Below are 24855 nucleotides of genomic sequence, written 5' to 3'. Positions count from 1 at the left end.
AGGAGGAGGCGTTGAAGATGAACACAAAGAGTCTTGATGAACTCTGGGAGTCCTGCAAGAAGGCTTTCTTCACCATTCCAGATGACTTTATTAATCAGTGATTTGAGTCATGTCAGAGATGTATGGATGCAGTCCTCCAAGCTCATGATGGAGTCAGACACAATATTCATTCTGTTTCCACTGCAGCATGAGCACATATTCTATACTGGACATTATTGACGGTTCAGTGAGCAGACTTTAGTCTAAGCAGAGTCAGACCGCACTGTCCTAATCAAATCAGTCAACATCAAGACATGATCAGATTACTGTGCTCAAATAAGCCTCATCTAGAGGCCTTTACCTTTCATTTAAGCCACTTCTGACACCAAATCATCAACCAGAAGTCCAGTTATTATTTGCTGTTCCTAAAACTTGGATAGGCCACAAGACCACTGTCAGCTAGTGTATATATTGTAGATGATTCTATACATGTCAAAGGTAACACTTTATTTGATGGTCCATTTGAGTATTAGTAAACTGTCTGCTTAATATCTGCTGATTCTGCTCCTTCAACAGACATTTACCTGAAGAAACTCTGCAAGTACATGTCAACTTACAGTAACCCTAACAGTCTACTTATAATCTAATGAGAATCAGTTGGCATGTAGATGCGGTGTAACTTAATTCAACAAACAGACCATCACAATAAAGTGTGAGCATGTCAAATGTGTTATGGTATTGTAACTTATTAAAATATGATATCCATGTTTCAATGGTTAAGTCATACACATTCAATATAACAAGTTAAAACGACATAAAAAGCAATGTTAAATTGACATGCATGTGTATCTACATCTTGATCAGACAGAAAATAAAATATAATCATCACACATAAACAAACATCTAACAATGAAAATAAATCTCACGATCAAGAAAGATCAAGCAGAGACAAAAGGTAAACATAACATCATTTTAATTTCAGATATATATATATATATAGATTTATATAAATTCCTCTGTATTAGAAATACAACTGTGTCCTATCCCGTGTCATTATTATTATTTCAATCCATCATAAATCAGTCATTTACACTATTTACACACTGTACAATAACCCGTTTCATCTGAAACAATAGTAAAATACATTTTCCAAGAGATGTCTCCTTCTTTAATGCACGTACAGCATTTCCAGCGAGTCCTCTGCACATTTATAAAGCCGTTTTCATCCAGTTATTTAGTGCAAAAAAAGATTTTCTCCTTTGACTCTTTAACAGAAGCATGATTTCAACATATACAGAAAATAAAAACACACACAATCAGTGCCAAAGAGCTCCACAAACACACAGTCTGCTGGTTTTTCCAGTGGAAGAGAGGAAGGATTAGACAGTGATCCACAAACTATGACTATATCTATCTATATAGTAGAAGAAAATCAACAAAACAATGAGAACAATTACTGAAAATGCTGAACTCAACAGCAGACACTCAGAACATCATATTTCACAGCAGATTACCATTAAAAATGTGTGTTTGTTTTAATTATGGCAATATTTTCTTGATTATTCCCCAATTCTCTGTCGAGAAATATTAAAACATTAAATAATAGTGGTCACACTTTACTATTAGGTTTCATTAATGTATTTACTAACATGAACAATACTTGCACAGCATTTATTAATCATAGTTTAACATTAACTAGTGCATTATTAACATATTAATGAATGCTTGTTAACATTAGTTAATGCACTGCGAGTTAAACTAACAATGCGTGACTATTTTTATTATCTAACATTAACAGAGATGAATAAATCCTGTAATAAATGTATTATTCATGGTAGTAAATACTTAATTTAAGCTTATATTAAAGTGTTAGCAAAATAATAATTTGCTTAAATGTACTAGAAGTGAAGAGTTACCCTGTTCAGACCTGTGTATTTATCTAAAGAATTGGCACAACACATTTTATTATAGTACTACTGATAACACACCGTGTCTCCAAAAAAACGAGCAATAATATTCAGTGCTCAGCATATATAAGTACACTCATTTGCCCATGAACATTTCCTGATTGTTATCAAACTATTTCATACCTGGAACAACAGCTATCATGACATTATTGATCAATATGTGGCTCTGTTTGGATTCTCAGAAGCTCTAGAAATTAAAAATGTGAAACAGGAAATACGTTGTGACCATTGTTTTTGTTTACATCCCTCAAAATGGTCTATACATTAGATTAGTCACTACTGAAGCCAAACCTGGAGCTTATCTAACTAAATAACTTATAATAATGCTCCAAAAACTAGTAAAGCCAAATTTATATGCTATAGAAAAATATTAAATATATTTAATATATATATTCGGCCGATCACCATGACAAGGAATCGGTACTCAATATCGGCCGATCACCATGACAAGGAATCGGTACTCAATATCAGCCGATCACCATGACAAGGAATCGGTACTCTTTATTGGCCGATCACCATGACAAGCAATCGGTACTCTTTATTGGCCGATCACCATGACAAGGAATCGGTACTCAATATCAGCCGATCACCATGACAAGGAATCGGTACTCAATATCAGCCGATCACCATGACAAGGAAACGGTACTCAATATCAGCCGATCACCATGACAAGGAATCGGTACTCAATATCAGCCGATCACCATGACAAGGAATCGGTACTCGATATCAGCCGATCACCATGACAAGGAATCGGTACTCAATATCAGCCGATCACCATGACAGGGAATCGGTACTCGGTATCAGCCGATCACCATGACAAGGAAACGGTACTCAATATCAGCCGATCACCATGACAAGGAATCGGTACTCAATATCAGCCGATCACCATGACAGGGAATCGGTACTCGGTATCAGCCGATCACCATGACAAGGAATCGGTACTCAATATCAGCCGATCACCATGACAAGGAATCGGTACTCAATATCAGCCGATCACCATGACAAGGAAACGGTACTCAATATCAGCCGATCACCATGACAAGGAATCGGTACTCAATATCAGCCGATCACCATGACAAGGAATCGGTACTCGATATCAGCCGATCACCATGACAAGGAATCGGTACTCAATATCAGCCGATCACCATGACAGGGAATCGGTACTCGGTATCAGCCGATCACCATGACAAGGAAACGGTACTCAATATCAGCCGATCACCATGACAAGGAATCGGTACTCAATATCAGCCGATCACCATGACAGGGAATCGGTACTCGGTATCAGCCGATCACCATGACAAGGAATCGGTACTCGATCTCGGCCGATCACCATGACAAGGAATCGGTACTCGGTCTCGGCCGATCACCATGAGAAGGAATCGGTACTTCTCCCCATGTTGTCGTGGGTTTCCTCCAGGTGCTCCGGTGTCCCCCACAGTCCAAACACATGCGCTATAGGGGAATTGATCAACTAAATTGGCCGTAGAGTATCCGCTGTGTAAAACATTTGCGGGAATAGTTAGTAGTTCATTCCGCTGTGGCGACCCCTGATAAATAATGGAACTAAGCTGAAGGAAGCTAAAGTTGGAGGCATTTTGATGAAATTCTGACAGAATTAATTTGCTTGGATTTTTTGAGACACGGTGGATATACTGCACTTCTATGCAAGCTTTCTTCTACAACATAATTAATTACAATAATTATCAGAATTGCACAAATAAAAACAAACGTTAAAATTGTGAGATATTAACTCAGATTTCACACTAACTGAAAGAGGTTATGGGGAAAATATATAATAAATAAATGCATTTGCTCATGTAAGATATTAAAGTAGTGTTAACTCCAGCCTCCGGCGCCTGGACTGCAGCTCTGCACAGGAAGTTTGGACAGAGGAGAAATGGTCGTGCCCAACTGAGCCTGGTTTCTCTCCTAGTTTTCTCCTTCACTTTCGTCAATCGGTGAAGTTTGTTTCTCGCCACCGGCTTGCTTGGTTTGGGACTTGTAGAGCTGCGCATGGATGGATTTGCTCTTCAGCGTTTGGACTTTCAGCAGTGAATATTAAACCACACTGAACTGAACAGAACTCTGAAAACTGGACTGGCACAGTTTCAACTGACTAGAACTTCTACGTTAAGCTGCTTTGACACAATCTACATTGTAAAAGCGCTACAGAAATAAAGATGAATTGAATTGTTGCACAATTATTGCTGAATTGAAGGAAAAATGTTAATTGTATTAACCCGTGGCAGACAGAAACATCTATACATTAATTTAAATGGCAACACTTTCATTTAATGTACAATTCACGCTAATCACAAACCACTTTTAGCACAATAGTCTACTAATTATCTGCTTATTGATAGTTAGTAAGGTAGTAGATGGGTTTTAGTATTGAGGATGTAGAATAATATACTTTATAAGTGCTAACAAACAGTTAATATCTTAATTAATAATAGGCAGGCAATGAGTTTGTAGTTAATAGTGTGAATTGTGACTCAAACTAAAGTGTCACCCTTTAAACTGAGGGCCAAAAATGAACATTTTAGTTATTTAATAATTAATAATTCAGTTATTTTACTCTACTTCAAGTCATCCAAGATGTAGGTGACTTTTCTCTTCAGCTGTGAATTAAAGAAGATTTTTAGCTGACTGTGGCGTTTGGTGATTCTTATAATGTCAGTCAGTGGTTACCTGTTTTTTTAGATTCAATTAAACACATAACAGCACGTCCACATCACTCCCTGTGGCTCCTGATCAAACTCTGAGCCTTTATGAAGAGAAATGGTCAGTCTGTGCAAGAAAATCTACATTATTTACAATATTATATAGATAATAGACAGACGGATGGACAGATGAATAGACATATACAGATGGATGCATGGATGGACAAACAGACAGAGAAACATATGGATGGATGGATAGATAGATAAATAAATAGATAGATAGATAGATAGATCGATAAATAGATAAATAGATAGATAGATAGATAGATAGATAGATAGATAGATAGACAGACAGACAGACAGACAGACAGACAGACAGACAGACAGACAGACAGACAGACAGACACATATACGAATGGATGGATATATGGACATATAGACGTAAGGCTACATGGACGGACAGACGAATATATATATGGATCGCAGAATGGATGGATATATATATATAGGCGGATGGATGGATAGATAGACACAGATTGATAGATACTGTACATATACGAATGAATGGATGGATGGATGGATGGACGGACAGACAGACTGACAGATAGATACATGTACAAAAGGATAGACAGACAGACAGACAGACAGATGCGTGTGTTGTGAAGGACAGATCTATCGATCCTCTATATCATGATCAGCAATGCAATGATTGGCTGACGGCACAGCAGCGTAATGACATCATCTGATTAATATTTAATTATCCATGTGAGCAAAATGACATCAAATTATCAGTAAACGGTTTGTTAAATATGATCCGCAATAACTTTACACATCTGTTGTGAACTGCATGCTTTACACTCTCATCTGTCAAGAGTATTCATCATGTATTTCAATGCATATCAATGTAGTTCAACATTTAGAGAAGATTTTCTTTATAGTAGCCTAGGCCTACTCAAGTTTTTTTAATCGACGTAAGGAATAACTGTATACATTAATTTTGCATCAAAAAAGCATTTTGATATCGGTAAAGGTGTCTGCAACCTTTGCAAAGCATCAAATCACTGGTATATTAGCGGTCAAAACACGTGCATGACTGCATATATTATTATCCTTTTAGAAAAAGAAGTGGAAAATTGTGCATGTGAGTTTGTATCTAAAAAGTTCATATCAATAAATGTTCTCTTTGAACCACCAGGTGGCAGTCTTTGTACTTTTATTTTGGAGTGGAGATTGAAGTTTTATTAACATATATTTTTTTACTTTTTATACATAGTTAAAAATATATATTTACTATTTACTATATAACTACTGTGAGAAAATATCAGAATTCGCTGCATACTTTTAGTAATACCTTTGCTCGAAATGACCCCATCTAATCCTGTTTATATGAAAATAGCCTGCTTCCGAGCAGGTTTGAGCTACCAGAACTGTTGCTACGACAACAAGTCTCAGATGAGTTTTGAAGAACTAAACAATCCTGGATCGTGTCAAATCGTCAATATCCAAATACAGCTAACTGAGTAATCCACGTATGAAGAACGGACCCGTGGAGTTAGAGGAAGTGATGTGGACTTGTTATTATGTGTTCAATTTAATCTAGAAAGCTGGTAACCACTGACTTACATTACAAGAATCATCATGGATCACAAACAGAGCTATAAATCCTCTTTAAAGTTCTGCTGAATTAAAAAAAAGCATCGTCAATGACTGGAAGGCAAGTAAACGAACTGTAAATTTCCATTTTTTTTGTGAACTATCCCTTTAATTGTGAAGAAAACCGAGCATTGCTGCATTTGTTTCCCTCTGGGTTGATTTAACGGTGAAATCTGCTCTGGATGCGAGTGTGAACAGTGATCTGAATGCGTCCGGATGGACTCAGTTTTTGGCTATACGACTGTCCCGCTGGGAGAGTTGGTCGGGTTCTGGGACGACAACAAACCCTGAACAGAAGAAGAAGATTATTAGCGTGTTACTGATCTGAACACACCTCTGTTTACACTGGGTAAATGACAGATTTACAGCGGATCGGCTAACACATAGAGGATGCATCAGGAGTCATTCACACAGAATGCTTTTTTCCAATGCAATGCTCTACATTTCTATTGTTTTTCCATGTAAACGCATGACTATTACAATCGTGAGGAAAACACCCATTACCTGTTTTAGTATGATCATAACATAAATAAAACATGATTTGTTAAATTGCTGATAAAACGCTTTTTTTAAAGTTATATCATAAGAAATATCATTATCGCAACACTTAACAGCTCTAATTGCAACGCGCTACTTTGCTATTGTTTTTCTATGTAAATATAGTAGCTATACATTCTTGACTATTACGAACACAACTTCATTTTAGATTTTATTGGCTCAGAAAAATATAAATTACCAGTTTATTTTAGTATGATCATTACATAAATGAAACTAAAATTTAATTGCTGACAAAATAACACTGTAAGTTATATATCGTTATAATATCGTAACAAATATCGTTATCTCAACACTCAGCAACAATATCACATATTTCCCCTGTATCGTGTAACTCTAATTGTAAAGCGCTACTTTTCTATTGTTTTTCTATTTAAATAATGTAGCTATATCATAAGTATCATTATTGCAATACTAAACAACATCGCATATTTTTCCAGTATCGTGCAGCCCTAATAGTAATGCGCTACTTTTCTATGTACATGCATGACTATTTCGATCACAACTTCCTTTTTAGATTTTATTAGCTCAGAATAATATATATTACCAGTTTATTTTAGTATGATCATTACATAAATAAAAGAAAATTTAATTTACTGACAAAATAGTATATCGTTATAATATCGTGAGAAATATCATGATCGCAAGATAACGATAAAAAAAAAACAAAAAAAACATTTCTAATGCTTTGCTTCTTAGACTTTACACACCTGAAACTTGTCTATAGCACTTATTCACTGCTGCTCTTATAGTTGTGTAAATTGCTTCCTTGTCCTCATTTGTAAGTCGCTTTGGATAAAAGCGTCTGCTAAATGACTAAATGAAAGCGTAAATGTAAGATCACATATTTTTCCAGTATCGTGCAACTCTAATTGCAATGTGCAACCTTTCTATTGTTTTTCTGTGTAAATATTGTAGCTATATTGTAAGAAATGTCATTGGCGCAATACCAAATAACATTTTTCGCATGCAGTATCATGCAGCTGTAATTGTAATGCACTACTTTTCTATGTATATGCATGACTGTTACGCTCACAACTTCGTTTTTTGGCTTAATTGGCTCAGATATATATATCCATTACCAATTTATTTTAGTATGATCATTACATAAAAAAAAGAAAATTTAATTTGCTGACAAAACATTATATCTTATAATATCGTAAGAAATATTGTTATCGCAAGATCACATATTTTTCCAGTATGGTGCAACTCTAATTCCAATGCACTACTTTTCTATTGTATTTCTATGTAAATGTTGTAGTTATATTGTAATATCATTACCGCAATACTAACCAATTTCACATATATGTGCAGCGCTAATTGTAATGCGCTACTTTTCTATGTACATGCATGACTATTTCGATCACAACTTCCTTTTAGGATTTATTAGTTCAGAAAAATATATATTACCAGTTTATTTTAGTATGATCATTACATAAATAAAACAAAAATTTAATTACTGACAAAATGTTAAAATCGTTATATCATAAGAAATATCGTTATCGCAACACTCAGCAACAATAGCACATATTTTCCCAGTATCGTCCAACTCTAATTGCAATGCACTACGTTTCTATTGTTTTTCTGTGTAAATATTGTAGCTATATTGTAATACCATTATCGCAATACTAAACAATATTGCATATTTTTTACAGTATCGTGCAGCCGTAATTGCAATGCACTACTTTTCTATGTACATGCATGACTGATACGCTCACTCACAACTTTGTTTTTACACTTAATTGGCTCAGAAATATATCCCGTACCAATGTATTTTAATATGATTATTATACAAATAAAACAAAAATTTAATTGCTGACAAAATAGCACTTTTTCAAAGTTATATATCGTTATAATGTCGTAAGAAATATCGTTATCGCAACACTCAGCAATCACATATTTTCCCAGTATGGTGCAACTCTAATTGCAATGCGCTACTTTTCTATTGTATTTCTATGTAAATGTTGTAGCTATATCGTAATATCATTACTGCAGTACTAACCAATATCACATACTTTCCCAGTATTGTGCAGCCTTAATTGCAATGCGTTACTTTTCTTTTGTTTTTCTGTGTAAATAATGTAGCTATATCGTTAGAAATATCATTATCACAATACTAAACATTATCGCACATTTTTTATAGTATTATGCAGCCGTAATTGCAATGCGCTACTCTGCGCTTGCTATGAAAATCAGGGCTGCACAATATTGGAAAAATCTGACATTGCGATATTTTGTTTTCTGCGATACAGATTGTGATATGAATAAATTTTTACCAGATGATTTGAATAGCTCTATTTGGAAATAATTCCTTCATTTAGATCGACTAGGATGATCAAGTCTTTTTCTATGGAGTGCAAAAATCATAATAAATTACAAACATATATAAATACAACAGAGCAAATATAAAAGTTTTCAGGGACAGTTTTCTGAAACGTCTGACAGTATTCAGGTACAGAAATTGATCAAACATAAAATAACATGATCATCATTGTATAAATATTTTAAAATAATTATATATTTACTTTTAATCTTTAATAAATAATCTAATCTTGCTATGTGACTATTATGGATTCACATACACACTGCGATATTGATGCTGAAACGATATTGTTCAGCCCTAATGTAAATGCATGACTATGATCACACCTCATGCTTTCGTATTTTTATTAGATTTTATTTTATTTGAACAAGAACACATATTTATTTTTATATTACCTGTTTGTTTATTTATTTAGTATGACAATTACATTAAAAAATAGATTTTTTTAATTGCTGATAAAACACCATTGTCATCTATTGTAAACTTAGCATGAGGTGCTCTTATGCAATTTTTGCCACAACAGTCATGACAGAATAAACTCACCAGTTTTCCAGGTCTCGCCCACGTGCAGACGAATCCCTCCTGACAGGCCGTGACCAGACAGTCCTCCAGGAAGATCAGAACTGTGAGCCGCTCGTGGGAGATTTTCTTGCAGATAAGCGGCTCCAGTAGCGGGATCTCCTCCATGCGTGGACACTGCATGGTTCCCAGCGTCTTACACCCGTCCGATTTACCGCCGCGTGAGCCTATTAGCTGATTCAGCTTGTCGCTGCTCTTGTTGCTAATGTAGCTTATGCTATGATTGCGCTTATGCTCCTTCTCCTTTCTCGCTTCGTGCAGAGCTAGCGTTGCGAATTTACTCACCCCAGTCGCGATTAAAGCGCTATCTACGATACTCTGTGGTTTATGAGCGATCGGACTGTTACCAGATGACTGTGGTAAACTATTCGAACGTGGTAATGGAGAATTTGCGCTATTATTCCCATTAGCACCGAGCGTCGTCGTTTCCGCGTTCGTGACGTTAGTTTGAGTTCTAGTTCTCGTTAGAGGAAACAGAATATCTTCCGTTAAATCCCACAAGCACATTTGCGTGTCTTGACCAACCGAACCAAACCGGTAAGTCACGCTCCGGCCATCTGTAGAGTTTCGTTTCGATATTCTAGACTGTGCGCTATTTGCGCGTTCACGATTTCCGTTGAACTGCAGCTGAAAATCTTCATCGCTTCCACTGAATTCCGCATCACAGTCCTGAACGCTAGTGATGCAGTGGTCAAACGACACTACACTAACCCACGATTTATGTCCACGTCCGCGAGCGATGACGCGAGAGTCTGAAAATGACCAAACTGTCACTAAATCGTCTTCACCGCCAGTTACGATGTATCGTCCATCAGGGCTCCAGCACACACACAACAGCCCGCCGAAGTAGCTTTTCATGGTGCCATGAAGTTCGGCAGAATCAAAGCAGAAAACGCGCAGGAATCCGTCCTGTCCGGCGCACGCTAGAAACTTTCCGTCGGGCGAAAATGCAAATTCGTTGACCGCACCCTCGCTGACCGTCCAGCGCAGCAGGGGATTGCGGGCGGATTTGCTCTTGCCAGTGTGGACGGCGTAGCTCTCGCCCTGCTTCAGGAGCTGGTAATGCGGTGAAGTGGTTCCGCAAGTGTGCTCCACGTTGTACAGGTATAAACATCCGCTGCTGTGCGACACCAGGAACAGATTCTCAGATCCTGGGATCCACTTCAGACACGTCACCGCAGACTTGTCTATGAGTCTCTGATTGAACACACACGAACAAACGAGTCACTAAACAAGCCACATACACAAAAGTTTAAATGATAATTTTTAAATATAATATTTAACATAAAAGCCTGAAATAAAAGACTTAACTTGTATAAAAGTTTAAATGATGCATTTTTTCTAAAAGTATAACATTTAACGTAAAAGCCTGAAATTTAATACTTCGTTTTTTATTTCTGAGAAAGTGAAAAGGTGAAGAAGAAAATAAACAATTACTGCTGTTTTATAAAAAACTTATTTTTGAAGATGTTTTGAAGATCATAAAATAGTGTTTGTTACATTAAAATGAGATTAAAATATAATTACAAAAGATGGTAATTATTTTTAAATGGATGTTGTTTTATAACAAATGATTAAATTATTTTTGTAAATTATATAAAAATATTAAATATAGCATGCTTAAAATAAAATCTTTAAATGAATCATTAATTTATTATTTGGTTATTACAAATTTTATGATATATAAAAAAGAGATAAAATGTCTAACTATGATATAATATAATTATTAATTTTAAATATAATTTTGCACATTCAACACCTAAACTTTTAGCCATGCGTATTGTCCCTGTTAAATAAACAAATATAAATAATAATAAATAAATAATATATAAATAAATAATGTGTATATATATATATATATATAGCCTCTGGTTTGATCACAGACTGGTTGTTATATAATATTTTTTTAATATTAACATCAAATAGATTCACATTTCTTATTTAATGCATAATGTAATTGATGTACTTTGGGAAAATACTAAATTAAATTGAGCATCTTCACCAACAAGAAAACAAACATAATATAATTAGTTTTTGTAATGCAATTTAATTAACATTACGCCTACACTGCACTGCAATGTAAAGCAAATGCATTTCTTGGCACTGGAGCGTTTTAAAGCCGCGACGATCAGCTGGTCTGTTTATAAGCTGACATAGATGCGATCCGCTGATGAATTTCGGCTTTAAAAAGATCCAGTGTCCCTATATCTGTGGTTACACTGAGTAAACAGAAGTGAGTTCGGAGAACCGATGACCTTCACGGCCAATCACAGTCATTTCTCTTGAGCACGTGAACACAATGGCAAATCAGCGCTGTTTATGAACGTGCTCATTAGCTCTCAAATGTTAGTGGGAAATGGACGTTTTTAAAACTACAGTACCGATTAATATCGAGCACCAGTATCGTGACAACCGTACTTAGAGTTTTTGTCTTGTTTCTAGTCCAAATATCTAAACATTCTTAATTCAAGAAGCATTTTCTAGACAAGGAACAAAACACTGCTCTTTTCTTTTCAGAAATAATGAGTCAAAATTAAGTAAATCTTTCCTTAAAACAAGCAAAATAATCTGCCAATGAGGTGAGCAAAATAATCTTGTTTTTTATTTTGACATACAATTATTTTTCTTACCCCACTGGCAGATTACTTTGCTTGTTTTAAGGAAACATTTACTTAATTTTGACTCATTATTTCTGAAAAGAAAAGAGAGGTGTTTTGTTCCTTGTCTAGAAAATGCTTCTTGAATTAAGAATGTTTAGATATTTGGACTAGAATCAAGAAGAATTAAGTAAGAAACGGATTTGCTGCAGTGTTGTTCAGATAGCCGATTTCCCAGCTGAATGAAATAATGCAGGTGAAATAATAAACACACACAGGACTCACGTCTTCATTAAAAGTTTGCTGGTCTCCTTCTTGATGGGGTCGATGAGCTGCACTTGTCCTGCAGAAAAGCCCACTAACAGTGAGACGCTCTCTGCCGTGGCCGTCAGCGCATTAGAGTCGTGACATGTGGGAAGAGTTCCTTTATAAATACGCTTGTCTATGGGTTTGCTCAAGTCCGCCGCCTGGACAAAGCAAAAATAAATAATAATGCATGAATCGATTTATAATCACCTGGCTGATCTCAATTATCAGCCCTCCTGTATATTTATTTCCTCAATTTCTGTTTAACTGAGAGCAGATTTCTTCAGCACATTTCTAATCATAATAGTTTTAATAACTCATCTCTAATAACTGATTTATTTTCTCTTTGTCATGATGACAGTAAATAATATTAGACTAGATATTCTTCAAGACACTAGTATTCAGCTTAAAGTGACATTTAAAGGCTTAACTAGGGTAATTAGAGTAAAGTTAGGGTAATTAGGCAAGTCATTGTATAACAGTGGTTTGTTCTGGAGACAATCCAACACTAATATTGCTTAAGGGGGCTAATAATATTGACCTTAAAATGAGTTTAAAACAACTAAAACTGATTTTATTCTAGCCAAAATAAAACAAATAAGACTTTCTGCAGAAGAAAAAATATTATAAGAAATACTGTGAAAAATCCTATGTATGTTAAACATCATTTGGAAAATATTTCAAAAAGGAAAGAAATTCACAGGAGTGCGAATAACTTTGACTTTAACTGTATAAAAATGACTCACTCCAGAATTGCGTGCACATTTTTAATGCGCTTTACACTGTTGTTTGAACTACTGCAATGATATACAACAGATGTAAATTTGCAGTAAACTGAATCCACTATTAGTGTAAAATAAAACTTAAATGTGATTACCAATGTGAAAACCAACTTTTCCTCGATTTAATACTTTAAGGATAACTCTAATTCTGATAACATCAGAACTCTAAATATAAACATAAAGGTCAACATAATGCACTTCAACATTAAAACAATAATAAATCTGAACCAAAACAACAATGTCAGCAAACTGTTCACACTGAATTCCACAATAACGCAACAGGTCTCAAACCACATTCATAACTTAACATTACACTGTTTCACACTGAAATTACATGAAACTTAAGTATAAACAGCTCACATCAAACCAAAGTCAGAACACTAATAAAAAGAGAGTGTTGTATGCAATAATTAACAGTAGTAAAGCTAAAGTCAGAAATACACTGAACCAACAGGTCTCAAACCACATTCAATTTAAACTTAAGTATAAACAGCTTATATTAAATCAAAGTCAGAATACTGCAAAAAAGTGTTTTATACAGTATTAAACTGAAGTAAAGGTAAATTCAGAGCTGCAGCAGCTACTTTACACACAACATCTGGACTCTAAATGTAAATATAACGGACAACACAATGTACTTCATCATTAAAACAACAATAAATCAAAACCAAAACAACAATGACTGCAAACTGTTTACACCAAATTACACAATTACGCAACAAGTCTCAAACCGTATTCATATCTCAATATTAAACTGTTTCACACTGAATTTACATGTAACTTAAGTGTAAACAGTTCAACTCAAACCAAAGTCAGAAGACTGCTTAAAAAGTGTGTTTATACAGAATTAAACTCAAGTAAAGGTAAATTCTGAGCCAGAGCAGCTACTTTACGCAAATTATGATAACATCTGGACTCTAAAATGTAAACATAAAGGTCAACAATGTACCTCATCTTAAAAAAAAATCAAAAATCAAAAACAAAACAACAATGACTGCAAACTGTTCACACTGAATTCCACAATAACGCAACAAGTCTTAAACCGCATTCATATCTCAATATTAAACTGTTTCACACTGAAATTACATGAAACTTAAGTGTAAACAGTTTAATTAAAACCAAAGTCAGAGTACTGCAAAAAAGTGTGTTTATACAGAATTAAACTCATGTAAAGGTAAATTCAGAGCTACGGCAACTACTTTACGCAAATTCTGATAACATCTGGACTCTAAAATGTAAACATAAAGGTCAACAATCTACTTCATCTTTAAAAAAAAAAAAAAAAACACACACACACAAAAAAAATCAAAACCAAAAAAAAAAAATGACAGCAAACTGTTCACACTGAATTCCACAATAACGCAACAAGTCTCAAACCGCATTCATATCTCAATATTAAACTGTTTCACAATGAATTTACATGTAACTTAAGTGTAAACAGCTCACATCGAACCAAAGTCAGAATACTGCAAAAAAAAGTGTTGTATGCAATAATTAACTTAAGTAAAGCTAAAGTCAGAAATACACTGAATGCAACAGGTCTCAAACCGCATTCATAACTCAACATTACACTGTTTCACACTGAATTAATGAGAAATTTAAGTATAAACAGCTCACATCAAACTAAAGTAAAAATACTGCTAAAAAAAAAAAAAGAGTTTCATACAGTTTTAAACTGAAGTAAAGCTAAAGTCAGAGCCACAGCAGCTACTTTACACACAACATCTGGACTCTAAATGTAAACATAAAGGTCAACACAATGTAATTTATCATTAAAACAACAATAAATAAAAACCAAAACAACAACAATGGCAACAAACTGTTCCCACTGAATTACACAATAACACAACAGGTCTCAAACCGCATTCATATCTCAACATTACACCGTTTCACACTGAATTAATATGAAACTTAAGTATAAACAGCTCACATCAAACCAAAGTCAGAATACTGCTAAAAAAAGTGTTTCATACAGTATTAAACGGAAGTAAAGCTAAAGTCAGAGCCACAGCAGCTACTTTACACACATCTGAAATCTAAATGTAAACATAAAGGGCAACACAATGTACTTCATCATTAAAACAACAATAAATAAAAACCAAAACAACAACAATGGCAACAAACGGTTCACACTGATATACACAATAACGCAACAAGTCTCAAACCGCATTCATAACTCAACATTACACTGTTTCACACTGAAATTACATGAAACTTAAGTGTAAACAGCTCACATCAAACCAAAGTCAGAATACTGATAAAAAAAGTGTTTCATACAGTATTAAACGGAAGTAAAGCTAAAGTCAGAGCCACAGCAGCTACTTTACACACATTTGAACTCTAAATGTAAACATAAATGTCAACACAATGTACTTCATCATTAAAACAACAATAAATAAAAACCAAAACAACAATGGCAACAAACGGTTCACACTGATATACACAATAACGCATCAAGTCTCAAACCGCATTCATATCTCAATATTACACTGTTTCACACTGAAATTACATGAAACTTAAGTGTAAACAGCTCACATCAAACCAAAGTCAGAATACTGATAAAAAAGTGTGTTTTTTACAGTATTAAACTGAAGTAAAGCTAAAGTCAGAGCTGCAGTAGCTGTCATGTGTTTACCTTCTTGACGCCTTTATAAATGTAAAAGTAAAGCTCTCGGCCCACATTGAAACAGATTCTCTCGCCGTTACCGGACTGGTCGTTTACGTTCACAAACGACACTTTAACCGGATTTGAGCCCTGCGAGTTGAAAGGCACGCGGTTCGGACGGCTATATTCGGAGTTCGGCAGGAGTTTATAAACGCCCTCGCGTGTGCTGAATTGAGTTTTGATCTCGTTCGCCTCCTTCCCTCCTCCCTCCGCCGCCATCTTGGATATTAGTATTCATTCCGCTGCTGGGTGCACGAGCATGCGCGCGCGCCTCCTCCTCAGCGCGCGTTCACGTAGGTACGTTGAGAGCACGTTTTAATCTCATTTACACATTAGAAATAAAACATTTGAATATTTCATCGACACAAATTAATAGGTCATTGTCACTTTATTTCTCAGATTTCTGTCTTTAAACCACACAATAATGACATGTCTCAGATTTCTGGCTTTACGTCACACACACACGCACACACACACACGCACAAATAAAATAACTTCGCTTCAAACATGCCTGAACACATCACTAAATTAAGGTACTTTTATCTATCCCCTTCAAACATTAAGTTTCTTTAGATCATTGCTTGAAAAACTCAACACTTTCTTCAAGTGTGTTTCCAGAGATGGCAAAAGTACACACATCCTCTACTCAAGTAGAAGCACAGATACTCATGTTTAAAATGACTCTCGTAAAAGTTGAAGTACTGATTACACCTTTGTTCTCAAGAAAAGAAGTACGACCTCAAAAAAGTACTTAGGCTAAGTAAAAAGTACCCATTACATCTACGTTTTAGTTTCACTAGGTAGGTAAATAACCGGTTTCCCCCAAAAACATGCAGTATGGGTGAATAGATAAACTAAATTGGCCCTAGTGTATAAATGCATGTGTGAATGCAAGTGTGTATGAGTGTTTCCCAGTACTGGGTTGTGGCTGGAAGGGCATCTGCTGTGCTGGAATTGACTCAAAATTAACTTTTAAATTGCAAATTAAAAAGCTGTCAATTTTAATATGTCTCATTTCCGGTTCATAAGGTCACACTGATCACTGCAGGCAGCTAAAATATTCATGCACTCAATGATTTTTTCACATTTAACCTACTGTCTAACAATATGGTCACAGGCAAACAAAACAACACTAAAACCCATAGAGTCACTACACAAACAGACAATTAAAATACTGGATAAGAAGCCTCTAAGACATCATCACTGTAACATTTTACATTAACTGTTAAGCTGGGAAAATGTCATGAAGGATTCAAACATTAGTCTGATGTATAAAATCATTCATGGTCTGTCATCTCCACTGCTCAGTCAGTTTGTAAACATCAGGAACACCACAAGAGAGGCAGCCCGAGGAGACTGTATGGTCCCAATCCAGAAAAGTGCCTTTGGGCAAGGTACCTTTTCAGTTACAGCTGCAGAGGAGTGGAACTCGGTCCCTGGCAGCATCAGAGAATAATTCAATGTGTTATCAAAACATTTAAAAATCTGGTTTATAGAGCATCAGACGTGTTATCAGTCTTATTAGCATGAACCTACACAGCATGTTACCATATGTGCCTGCCATCTTAATGATGTTGTATAAATGTTTGTTGTTTAACTCTTATCTCTATTACATAATGTAGTAGTTTCATTTGTACATATACATTTTTTATTAAGATATACATAACCATGTCTATTTTAGTGCTTCTTAACTATGCTTGATTGACTGGATAATTTTTGTATTGTTTTTTTAGGGGATTCATGGACAACAGATGAAAAATAGCCTTCTGGCTAATTCTGCTGCAGTCCCTGCCAAAAAAAATACTAATAACTGGTGGTTCATAGGCTGTGGTGTCTCCTGATAAATCAGGGACCAAGCTAAAGGATAATGAGTAAGGATTAGATAACTAGACCTCACTTCCTATTTTATGAAAGTAGCCAAGCAGCATCACACCCTGCAATATGGCACCAACATAGCTCAAAAGGTCAGCCCATGTATCATCATCATCCCTATGCAAACTCACAGCATTGATGTAGTTTTGCAGCTGTTCGATCAAAAACTGCTTCCATTCATACGCTCAAATAGTTTTATAAACCCTTCCATCTTCATACTTAAATTTAGTCCAAAATAAATTTTATTTAAATATTTTATTGAAAATATTTCTTCTGTTGCAAATTAAAGACAACAATATAGGGCCATGTAAAATATAGTATTATATATATAAAATATGAACTCGTCAGAAGGAATAAATCTTAAAGCATAAAGTTCATAAAATAGTTGATTTTAACCTCCCCCCGCAGTGTTAAATTGAAAGACCAGAGGAACCACATGTAATATGATTGGAAGTAAAGGAAAAAAAAAAAAAAAAAAAAAAACAAAAAAAAAAAACCCCCATAAGCATTTAAATAGCATATTTTTGAACTGGAATGTCTTTAGTTTACCATTGATCTGATCGAGCAAAATGGGTCTTACTACAAATGTAAACAAAAAGGTAGCATTAGTCACATTTAATTCAGTGACCTTTTATGTCATCTGCGAAGTCATCCTTGCCTTGCTCATAGGAATCTTCATAAACTAACCTACATATATGGTGATAGCCTTAATTGAAAAAGCCACACGCAATGACAAAAAAAAAATAATAATAATAATAGACTGCATCAAACTAAAAACATTTAATTAGAACATTTTTTTTAAAAATTTATTTTAATAAGTACTGATACCAGAAAAATCTATTTGTACTTCGTTACTGCTGATCTCTGGGTGTCTCACTCATGTAGAAAGAATTTGACAACTTCAGTTTGCAGCACAGCTTACCCAGAACACTTCACTGACAGATTTACCACAGCATACACCATTTACTCACTTTTATTGGTTTGAAGTGTGATACAGAGTGTGTGAAGACTCAGGTGAAGTTATACAGTCACACTAACACTTCTGTACAGATATTGAAGTGAGCAGTACAGGCAAACTGGAACCTAATCACGATCACGACAGCCAAGATCTTTAGCACACAAATAGCCCATTGGGGTCGAACAGCCCTGATTGTTCCAGCAACGGTCCGCTGTAGAGTAGAAGAAATCATATTTAGATCAGTGGTGATAACACGGTCATGTACACACTTAAGATCAACTTTAATCCTTTGACAGACATTTAATGTTACTGTAGGAGTTTATGCCACCAAGAGGACCACAAACCACTCACATGTCCAGTTGATCTCCAAGCAGTGCTCAGACCCGCTACTAGGCTCTCCTGAGCACCAGTTGGTGTAACCAAACGACGATCCATCAGACCACAACCACTGTCCATCCTGAGGAGAGGGAATCAGATTACTTGGTAGAAATTTAACAGAACAGCATGTTAAGAGCATTAAATGGAGGATCTTGACAGACAAACAAGTCTCAGGCCTACTTGTTCACCATCATGGCCACCAATCCAGCAGCGTGTGGAGCTCGGCACCAGACTCAGCAGAACATCATTCTCCATTTGATTATACACAGAAGCCAGATTCCCACCAAGACTCTGACAGTTTCTCTGAAGGAAACATTTTTATTTTAAATGGTCAATCCAAAGTTTAGACACTTCACTCAGATCAGAAGTCACTTACAACTGCATCAAACACATTACCTCTGCTGTGACCCAGTTCACAGACCTGGAGAAAAACCTGAAGCAGCGAGAGCCAGACTTTCTCCAGTCTCTGGGGCATCTAAATCGGCCTATACAGTACAGAAACACATGGTTATTCTGATATTCCCAGCACAGTTATTAACTTGACATGTTTAATAATATCTGTGTGATTATGGCTGGTAAACGCTCAGACACAATCTCTAAACACAAGAGAACAAGCTTTTAGAAGAGGAATGAGGGTCGATTGGTTACCGTCTGCATTCCCCATGGAGAACATGATAGAAAGCAGCAGAAGACTCCTCAGCAGGAACATCATGAACCTGAACATTAACAGAAGAGAGAAGCTACTTAGGAAAATGCTCAGTATAAAGCTATGGTCACACTGGGCTTTGTGTGTGCGAAATTCTGTCGTGCGGCGCTGCGAAAAGGGGCGGGATTAAACAAGATGATTAGACATTAAAAAAAGCGAGCGATTGCTCCATGTTTTAAATTTCTGTCCAGAGAGGTCATGTTTTGTTCCACAATTGGTCTCATGCAGTCAAGTGATGCGATTTCGCAGGTCAGAGTTCACCAAGCTTGAACTTTGCACCACAGCAACCTGCGAAACTTAACGCATGACCCCGCGTTTCCGGTCTGACGTATTCGTGTGCGTATGAATGGAAGTCTATGGGAGGAAAAGTCAAGTGTGACCGCACCTTCTAGCTGCTCAGTAGCTCTTGATGCCTAAAATCACCTTGGTCTTCAGATGGTCGCCTTCAGTGAAGCTTCAGATGAAGAGTGTGTGAAGTTGCTGAATCAGTCCTGCTGTCAAATACACTCACTGATCAACTAATACAGGTGATACAGATTGAGCTGAAGATCAACACAGGTGAAGGAAATTACTGGCAGGAACAAACAGAAAACACTGGAACAAGTCAAAGCTGTGGCGTCTGCCCTGTTTAAATCTGAAATGGTCATATATGAATATATTTTAAAATGATTGCTGATATAATTAAACATACATAGTGGGAAAATAAATGTAAATGGCCAAGATTATGGAGTGACTGTAAAACACATTATTTTACTGACGATGAAACTAACATCTAAATCACGATATTAATCTTAGCCTGGTTGTTAAGCTGCGGTCACACTTGACTTTTCTTCCCATAGACTTCCATTCATATGCACGCGAATGCGTCAGACCGGAAACGCAGGGTCATGCGTCAAGTTTCGCATGTTGCTGCGGTGCAAAGTTCAAGCTTGGTGAACTCTAGCCTGCTAAATCGCATCACTTGACTGCATGAGACCAATCGAGGATCAAAACAGGACCTCTCTAGGCAAAAATGTAAAACATGGAGCAATCGCTCGCTTTTTTAAATGTCTAAAGCTACGGTCACACCGGGCTTTGTGTGTGCGAAATTCTGTCGTGCGGCGCTGCGAAAATGGGCGGGATTAAACAAGATGATTAGACATTAAAAAAGCGAGCGATTGCTCCATGCTTTAAATTTCTGTCCAGAGAGGTCCTGTTTTGATCCTCGATGGGTCTCACGCAGTCAAATGATGCGATTTCGCAGGTCAGAGTTCACCAAGCTTGAACTTTGCACCGCAGCAACCTGCGAAACTTAACGCATGACCCCGCGTTTCCGGTCTGACGCACTGCGTGCGTATGAATGGAAGTCTATGGAAGGAAAAGTCAAGTGTGACCGCACCTTAATAAGCTTGTTTGATCCCGCCCCTTTTCGCAGCGCCGCACGACAGAATTTCGCACACACAAAGCCCGGTGTGACCGCACCTTTAGCTTGCTCTGGATCAGCCTAGCTGCAAAGGATAAATCTCCATATAACTTCATTCAGCTTAATTTAGCCCACTTTCATGCAACTGAGTCCTGGCTAAAGCTACGGTCACACCGGGCTTTGTGTGTGCGAAATTCTGTCGTGCGGCGCTGCGAAAAGGTGCGGGATTAAACAAGATAATTAGACATTTAAAAAAGCGAGCGATTGCTCAATATTTAAATTTTCTGTCCAGAGAGGTTGTGTTTTAATCCTCAATTGGTCTCACGCAGTCAAGTGATGCGATTTCGCAGGTCAGAGTTCACCAAGCTTGAACTTTGCACCGCAGCAACCTGCGAAACTTAACGCATGACCCCGCGTTTCCGGTCTGACGCATTCGCGTGCGTATGAATGGAAGTCTATGGGAGGAAAAGCCCAGTGTGACCGCACCTTCACTCTGTGCAATACCCCCAGTCTGCGTTTGTTCCAGTTCCTGCCAGTAATTTCCTTCACCTGTGTTGATCTTCAGCTCAATCTGTATCACCTGTATTAGTTGATCAGTGAGTGTATTTGACAGCAGGGCTGATTCAGCAACTACACACACACTTCACTGAAGCTTCACTTTTTAGGCATCAAGAGCTACTGAGCAGCTTTATACTGAGCATTTTCCTAAGTAGCTTCTCTCCTCTGTTAATGTTCAGGTTCATGATGTTCCTGCTGAGGAGTCTTCTGCTGCTTTCTATCATGTTCTCCATGGGGAATGCAGACGGTAACCAATCGACCCTCATTCCTCTTCTAAAAGCTTGTTCTCTTGTGTTTAGAGATTGTGTCTGAGCGTTTACCAGCCATAATCACACAGATATTATTAAACATGTCAAGTTAATAACTGTGCTGGGAATATCAGGATAACCATGTCTTTCTGTACTGTATAGACCGATCTAGATGCCCCAGAGACTGGAGAAAGTCTGGCTCTCGCTGCTTCAGGTTTTTCTCCAGGTCTGTGAACTGGGTCACAGCAGAGGTAATGTGTTTGATGCAGTTGTAAGTGACTTCTGATCTGAGTGAAATGTCTAAACTTTGGATTGACCATTTAAAATAAACATGTGTCCTTCAGAGAAACTGTCAGAGTCTTGGTGGGAATCTGGCTTCTGTGCATGATCAAATGGAGAATGATGTTCTGCTGAGTCTGGTGCCGAGCTCCACACGCTGCTGGATTGGTGGCCATGATGGTGAACAAGTAGGCCTGAGACTTGTTTCTCTGTCAAGATCCTCCATTTAATGCTCTTAACATGCTGTTCTGTTAAATTTCTACCAAGTAATCTGAGTCCCTCTCCTCAGGATGGACAGTGGTTGTGGTCTGATGGATCATCGTTTGGTTACACCAACTGGTGCTCAGGAGAGCCTAGTAGCGGGTCTGAGCACTGCTTGGAGATCAACTGGACATGTGAGTGGTTTGTGGTCCTCTTGGTGGCATAAACTCCTACAGTAACATTAAATGTCTCTGTCAAAGGATTAAAGTTGATCTTTAAGTGTGTACATGACCGTGTTATCGCCACTGATCTAAATATGATTTCTTCTACTCTACAGCGAACCGTTGCTGGAACAATCAGGGCTGTTCGACCACAATGGGCTATTTGTGTGCTAAAGATCTTGGATGTCGTGGTCGTGATTAGGTTCCAGTTTGCCTGTACTGCTCACTTCAATATCTGTACAGAAGTGTTAGTGTGACTGTATAACTTCACCCTCTCTGTATCACACTTCAAACCAATAAAAGTGAGTAAATGGTGTATGCTGTGGTAAATCTGTCAGTTTTGTATAATGGTTTGAGATGTAAGCAGTGGTGTTCTGGGTAAGCTGTGCTGCAGTACTTTTGCGTTATTTCTTTTTAAATGTGCACTGTTTCCATGTTATGCTGTTCTATACAGTAGGTATGTGACTTAGGCAAGACTAGTTCTCCATAACTAGTTTCACATGCTCCCGTACCCAAGCTTTTCCTTAAATCAGTGTTCATTGACCATATTTGGAAGGGTTGTAAAACGAGCTGTTCTGATGCTCTTTTGGTTCAGTTCTCTCACTAAGTGACACTAATGTTCTTCATTTGTTAACTCAATTATGCAAGTGAAAAAGATTGAAACCGTTGTTGTGGATGAAAACAGGTATAGACAAAAGTGTCAGGCTTGACTTGTTTAGTGGTGTCTGTAAAGAAGTCCAATGCCATGAAGTAGGTAATGCACATGAGGTTAATCAAGGTGGTGGGGGGGCGGGGACTCAAACAAAGCGAAAATGGTAATTCAAACATGTAAAAGACAAACTGGTGTTGTACAGGTAAACCTGCACCTTGCAAGCAGCTCCACGGTTTCTCAGTGTATTGTGCCTGAACACCAGCATTTATAAGAGTGAGAATAATGACAGAAGTGGTCTGGTTGGTTATTCAGCAACAGAGTGAGAAACGCTAAAATGTACTACAGTAAACCATTAGCTGGCAGTTAGCACGCTGCAACTCCTCTTTGGTTGGCCATGAAAGCTAAGCAGGGCTGTATCTGGATGGGAGGCCATATGGGAAAACAAGGTTGTTGCCAGAAGTGGTGTTGGTGAGTCCAGCAGGGGGTGCTCAGCCTGTGGTCTGTGTGGGTCCTAATGCCCCAGTATATTGATGGGAACTCTCTATACTGCTCAGTGAGCACCATCTTTTGGATGAGATGTTAAACCGAGGTCCTGACTCTCTGTGGTCGTTTAAAATCCTGGGATGTCCTTTTAAAGAGAGTAGGGGTTTAACCCCAGCATCCTGGGCAATTGATGAAACCTAACATATAACAATCTTATCACTAGTATTAGATGTTTTTCAACAAAATAATTTTAATAACTTCACTTAATAATAATAATATTCTGATATAAAATATTTACAGAACAGAAGAGTGACGACTGTTTCAGCCTGCTGTGGTTTGTCAACAGATGTTTAATTATCAGTATTATACAATTAGTTACAAAGGGATTCAAGAACTTACCTGCTGAAAAAATAATCTACTGCATTACGGTTACATTTTAGGGAATTTAGTTACAGTTACTCATAATGTACTTGTCCTAAATACTGTAAATAAACTCAACAAATATTCAGAGAAGGAGAGAAATGGTATTTTAGCATATAAATGATTTACAAATTCGACTAATGGTCCATCACATTCACCCTGGAGCAAATAAAATGACATTAGTTCTGCGTTTCTGTTACAATTTGCTAAATAAAATATGCTTTTTTCAGATTTGAAACATTTTAATCATCAACAAATCAATCATTGCCGTCATGAAGCATTGAAACACCCTGTGAAACACCTCAAATATTACTACAGTAAACAGCACAAACCACAATAAATGCTGTTGTTCAATTCTTCTCTATTGCTATAGCTCTTTTACAATGTAGCTTGTGTCAAAGCAGCTTA

At 36.8% G+C, this 24855-nt stretch overlaps 3 protein-coding genes across 5 annotated transcripts; 1 reads left to right on the top strand and 2 right to left on the bottom strand.

Moving 5' to 3' along the window:
- Positions 1-935: 935 nt before the first annotated feature.
- wdr20b (WD repeat domain 20b) lies at positions 936-16300 on the bottom strand. Its single transcript, XM_056480649.1, has 4 exons — positions 16040-16300; positions 12602-12783; positions 9684-10914; positions 936-6549 (listed from the first exon to the last, which is right to left on the bottom strand). The coding sequence occupies exons 1-4, from the start codon at positions 16286-16288 to the stop codon at positions 6496-6498; spliced, it is 1716 nt and encodes a 571-aa protein (XP_056336624.1). The 5' UTR covers positions 16289-16300; the 3' UTR covers positions 936-6495.
- Positions 16301-18898: 2598 nt separating this feature from the next.
- LOC130247563 (ladderlectin-like) lies at positions 18899-20466 on the bottom strand. Of its 3 annotated transcripts, none has more exons than XM_056480852.1 (6): positions 20407-20466; positions 19926-19993; positions 19674-19762; positions 19458-19580; positions 19251-19356; positions 18899-19110 (listed from the first exon to the last, which is right to left on the bottom strand). In XM_056480852.1, the coding sequence occupies exons 2-6, from the start codon at positions 19987-19989 to the stop codon at positions 19025-19027; spliced, it is 468 nt and encodes a 155-aa protein (XP_056336827.1). In that variant the 5' UTR covers positions 19990-19993; positions 20407-20466; the 3' UTR covers positions 18899-19024. The 3 variants fall into 3 exon arrangements, with proteins under 3 accessions (XP_056336827.1, XP_056336828.1, XP_056336826.1); XM_056480853.1 differs by lacking the exon at positions 20407-20466 and adding an exon at positions 20369-20399; XM_056480851.1 differs by lacking the exon at positions 20407-20466 and having other exon boundaries at positions 19926-20001.
- Positions 20467-22083: 1617 nt separating this feature from the next.
- Positions 22084-23158, top strand: LOC130213587 (ladderlectin-like). The gene is made up of 5 exons (XM_056445313.1): positions 22084-22190; positions 22354-22442; positions 22536-22658; positions 22760-22865; positions 23009-23158. Exons 1-5 carry the CDS (start codon positions 22115-22117, stop codon positions 23092-23094), a joined length of 480 nt encoding a protein of 159 aa, XP_056301288.1. The 5' UTR covers positions 22084-22114; the 3' UTR covers positions 23095-23158.
- Positions 23159-24855: the final 1697 nt, after the last annotated feature.

This window comes from Danio aesculapii, chromosome 20 (genome assembly GCF_903798145.1).
Source record: "Danio aesculapii chromosome 20, fDanAes4.1, whole genome shotgun sequence".
NCBI classification, from domain to species: domain Eukaryota; kingdom Metazoa; phylum Chordata; class Actinopteri; order Cypriniformes; family Danionidae; genus Danio; species Danio aesculapii.
The sequence above is the reverse complement of the archived record's forward strand: the minus strand, read 5'-3'. Positions and strand labels throughout refer to the sequence as shown.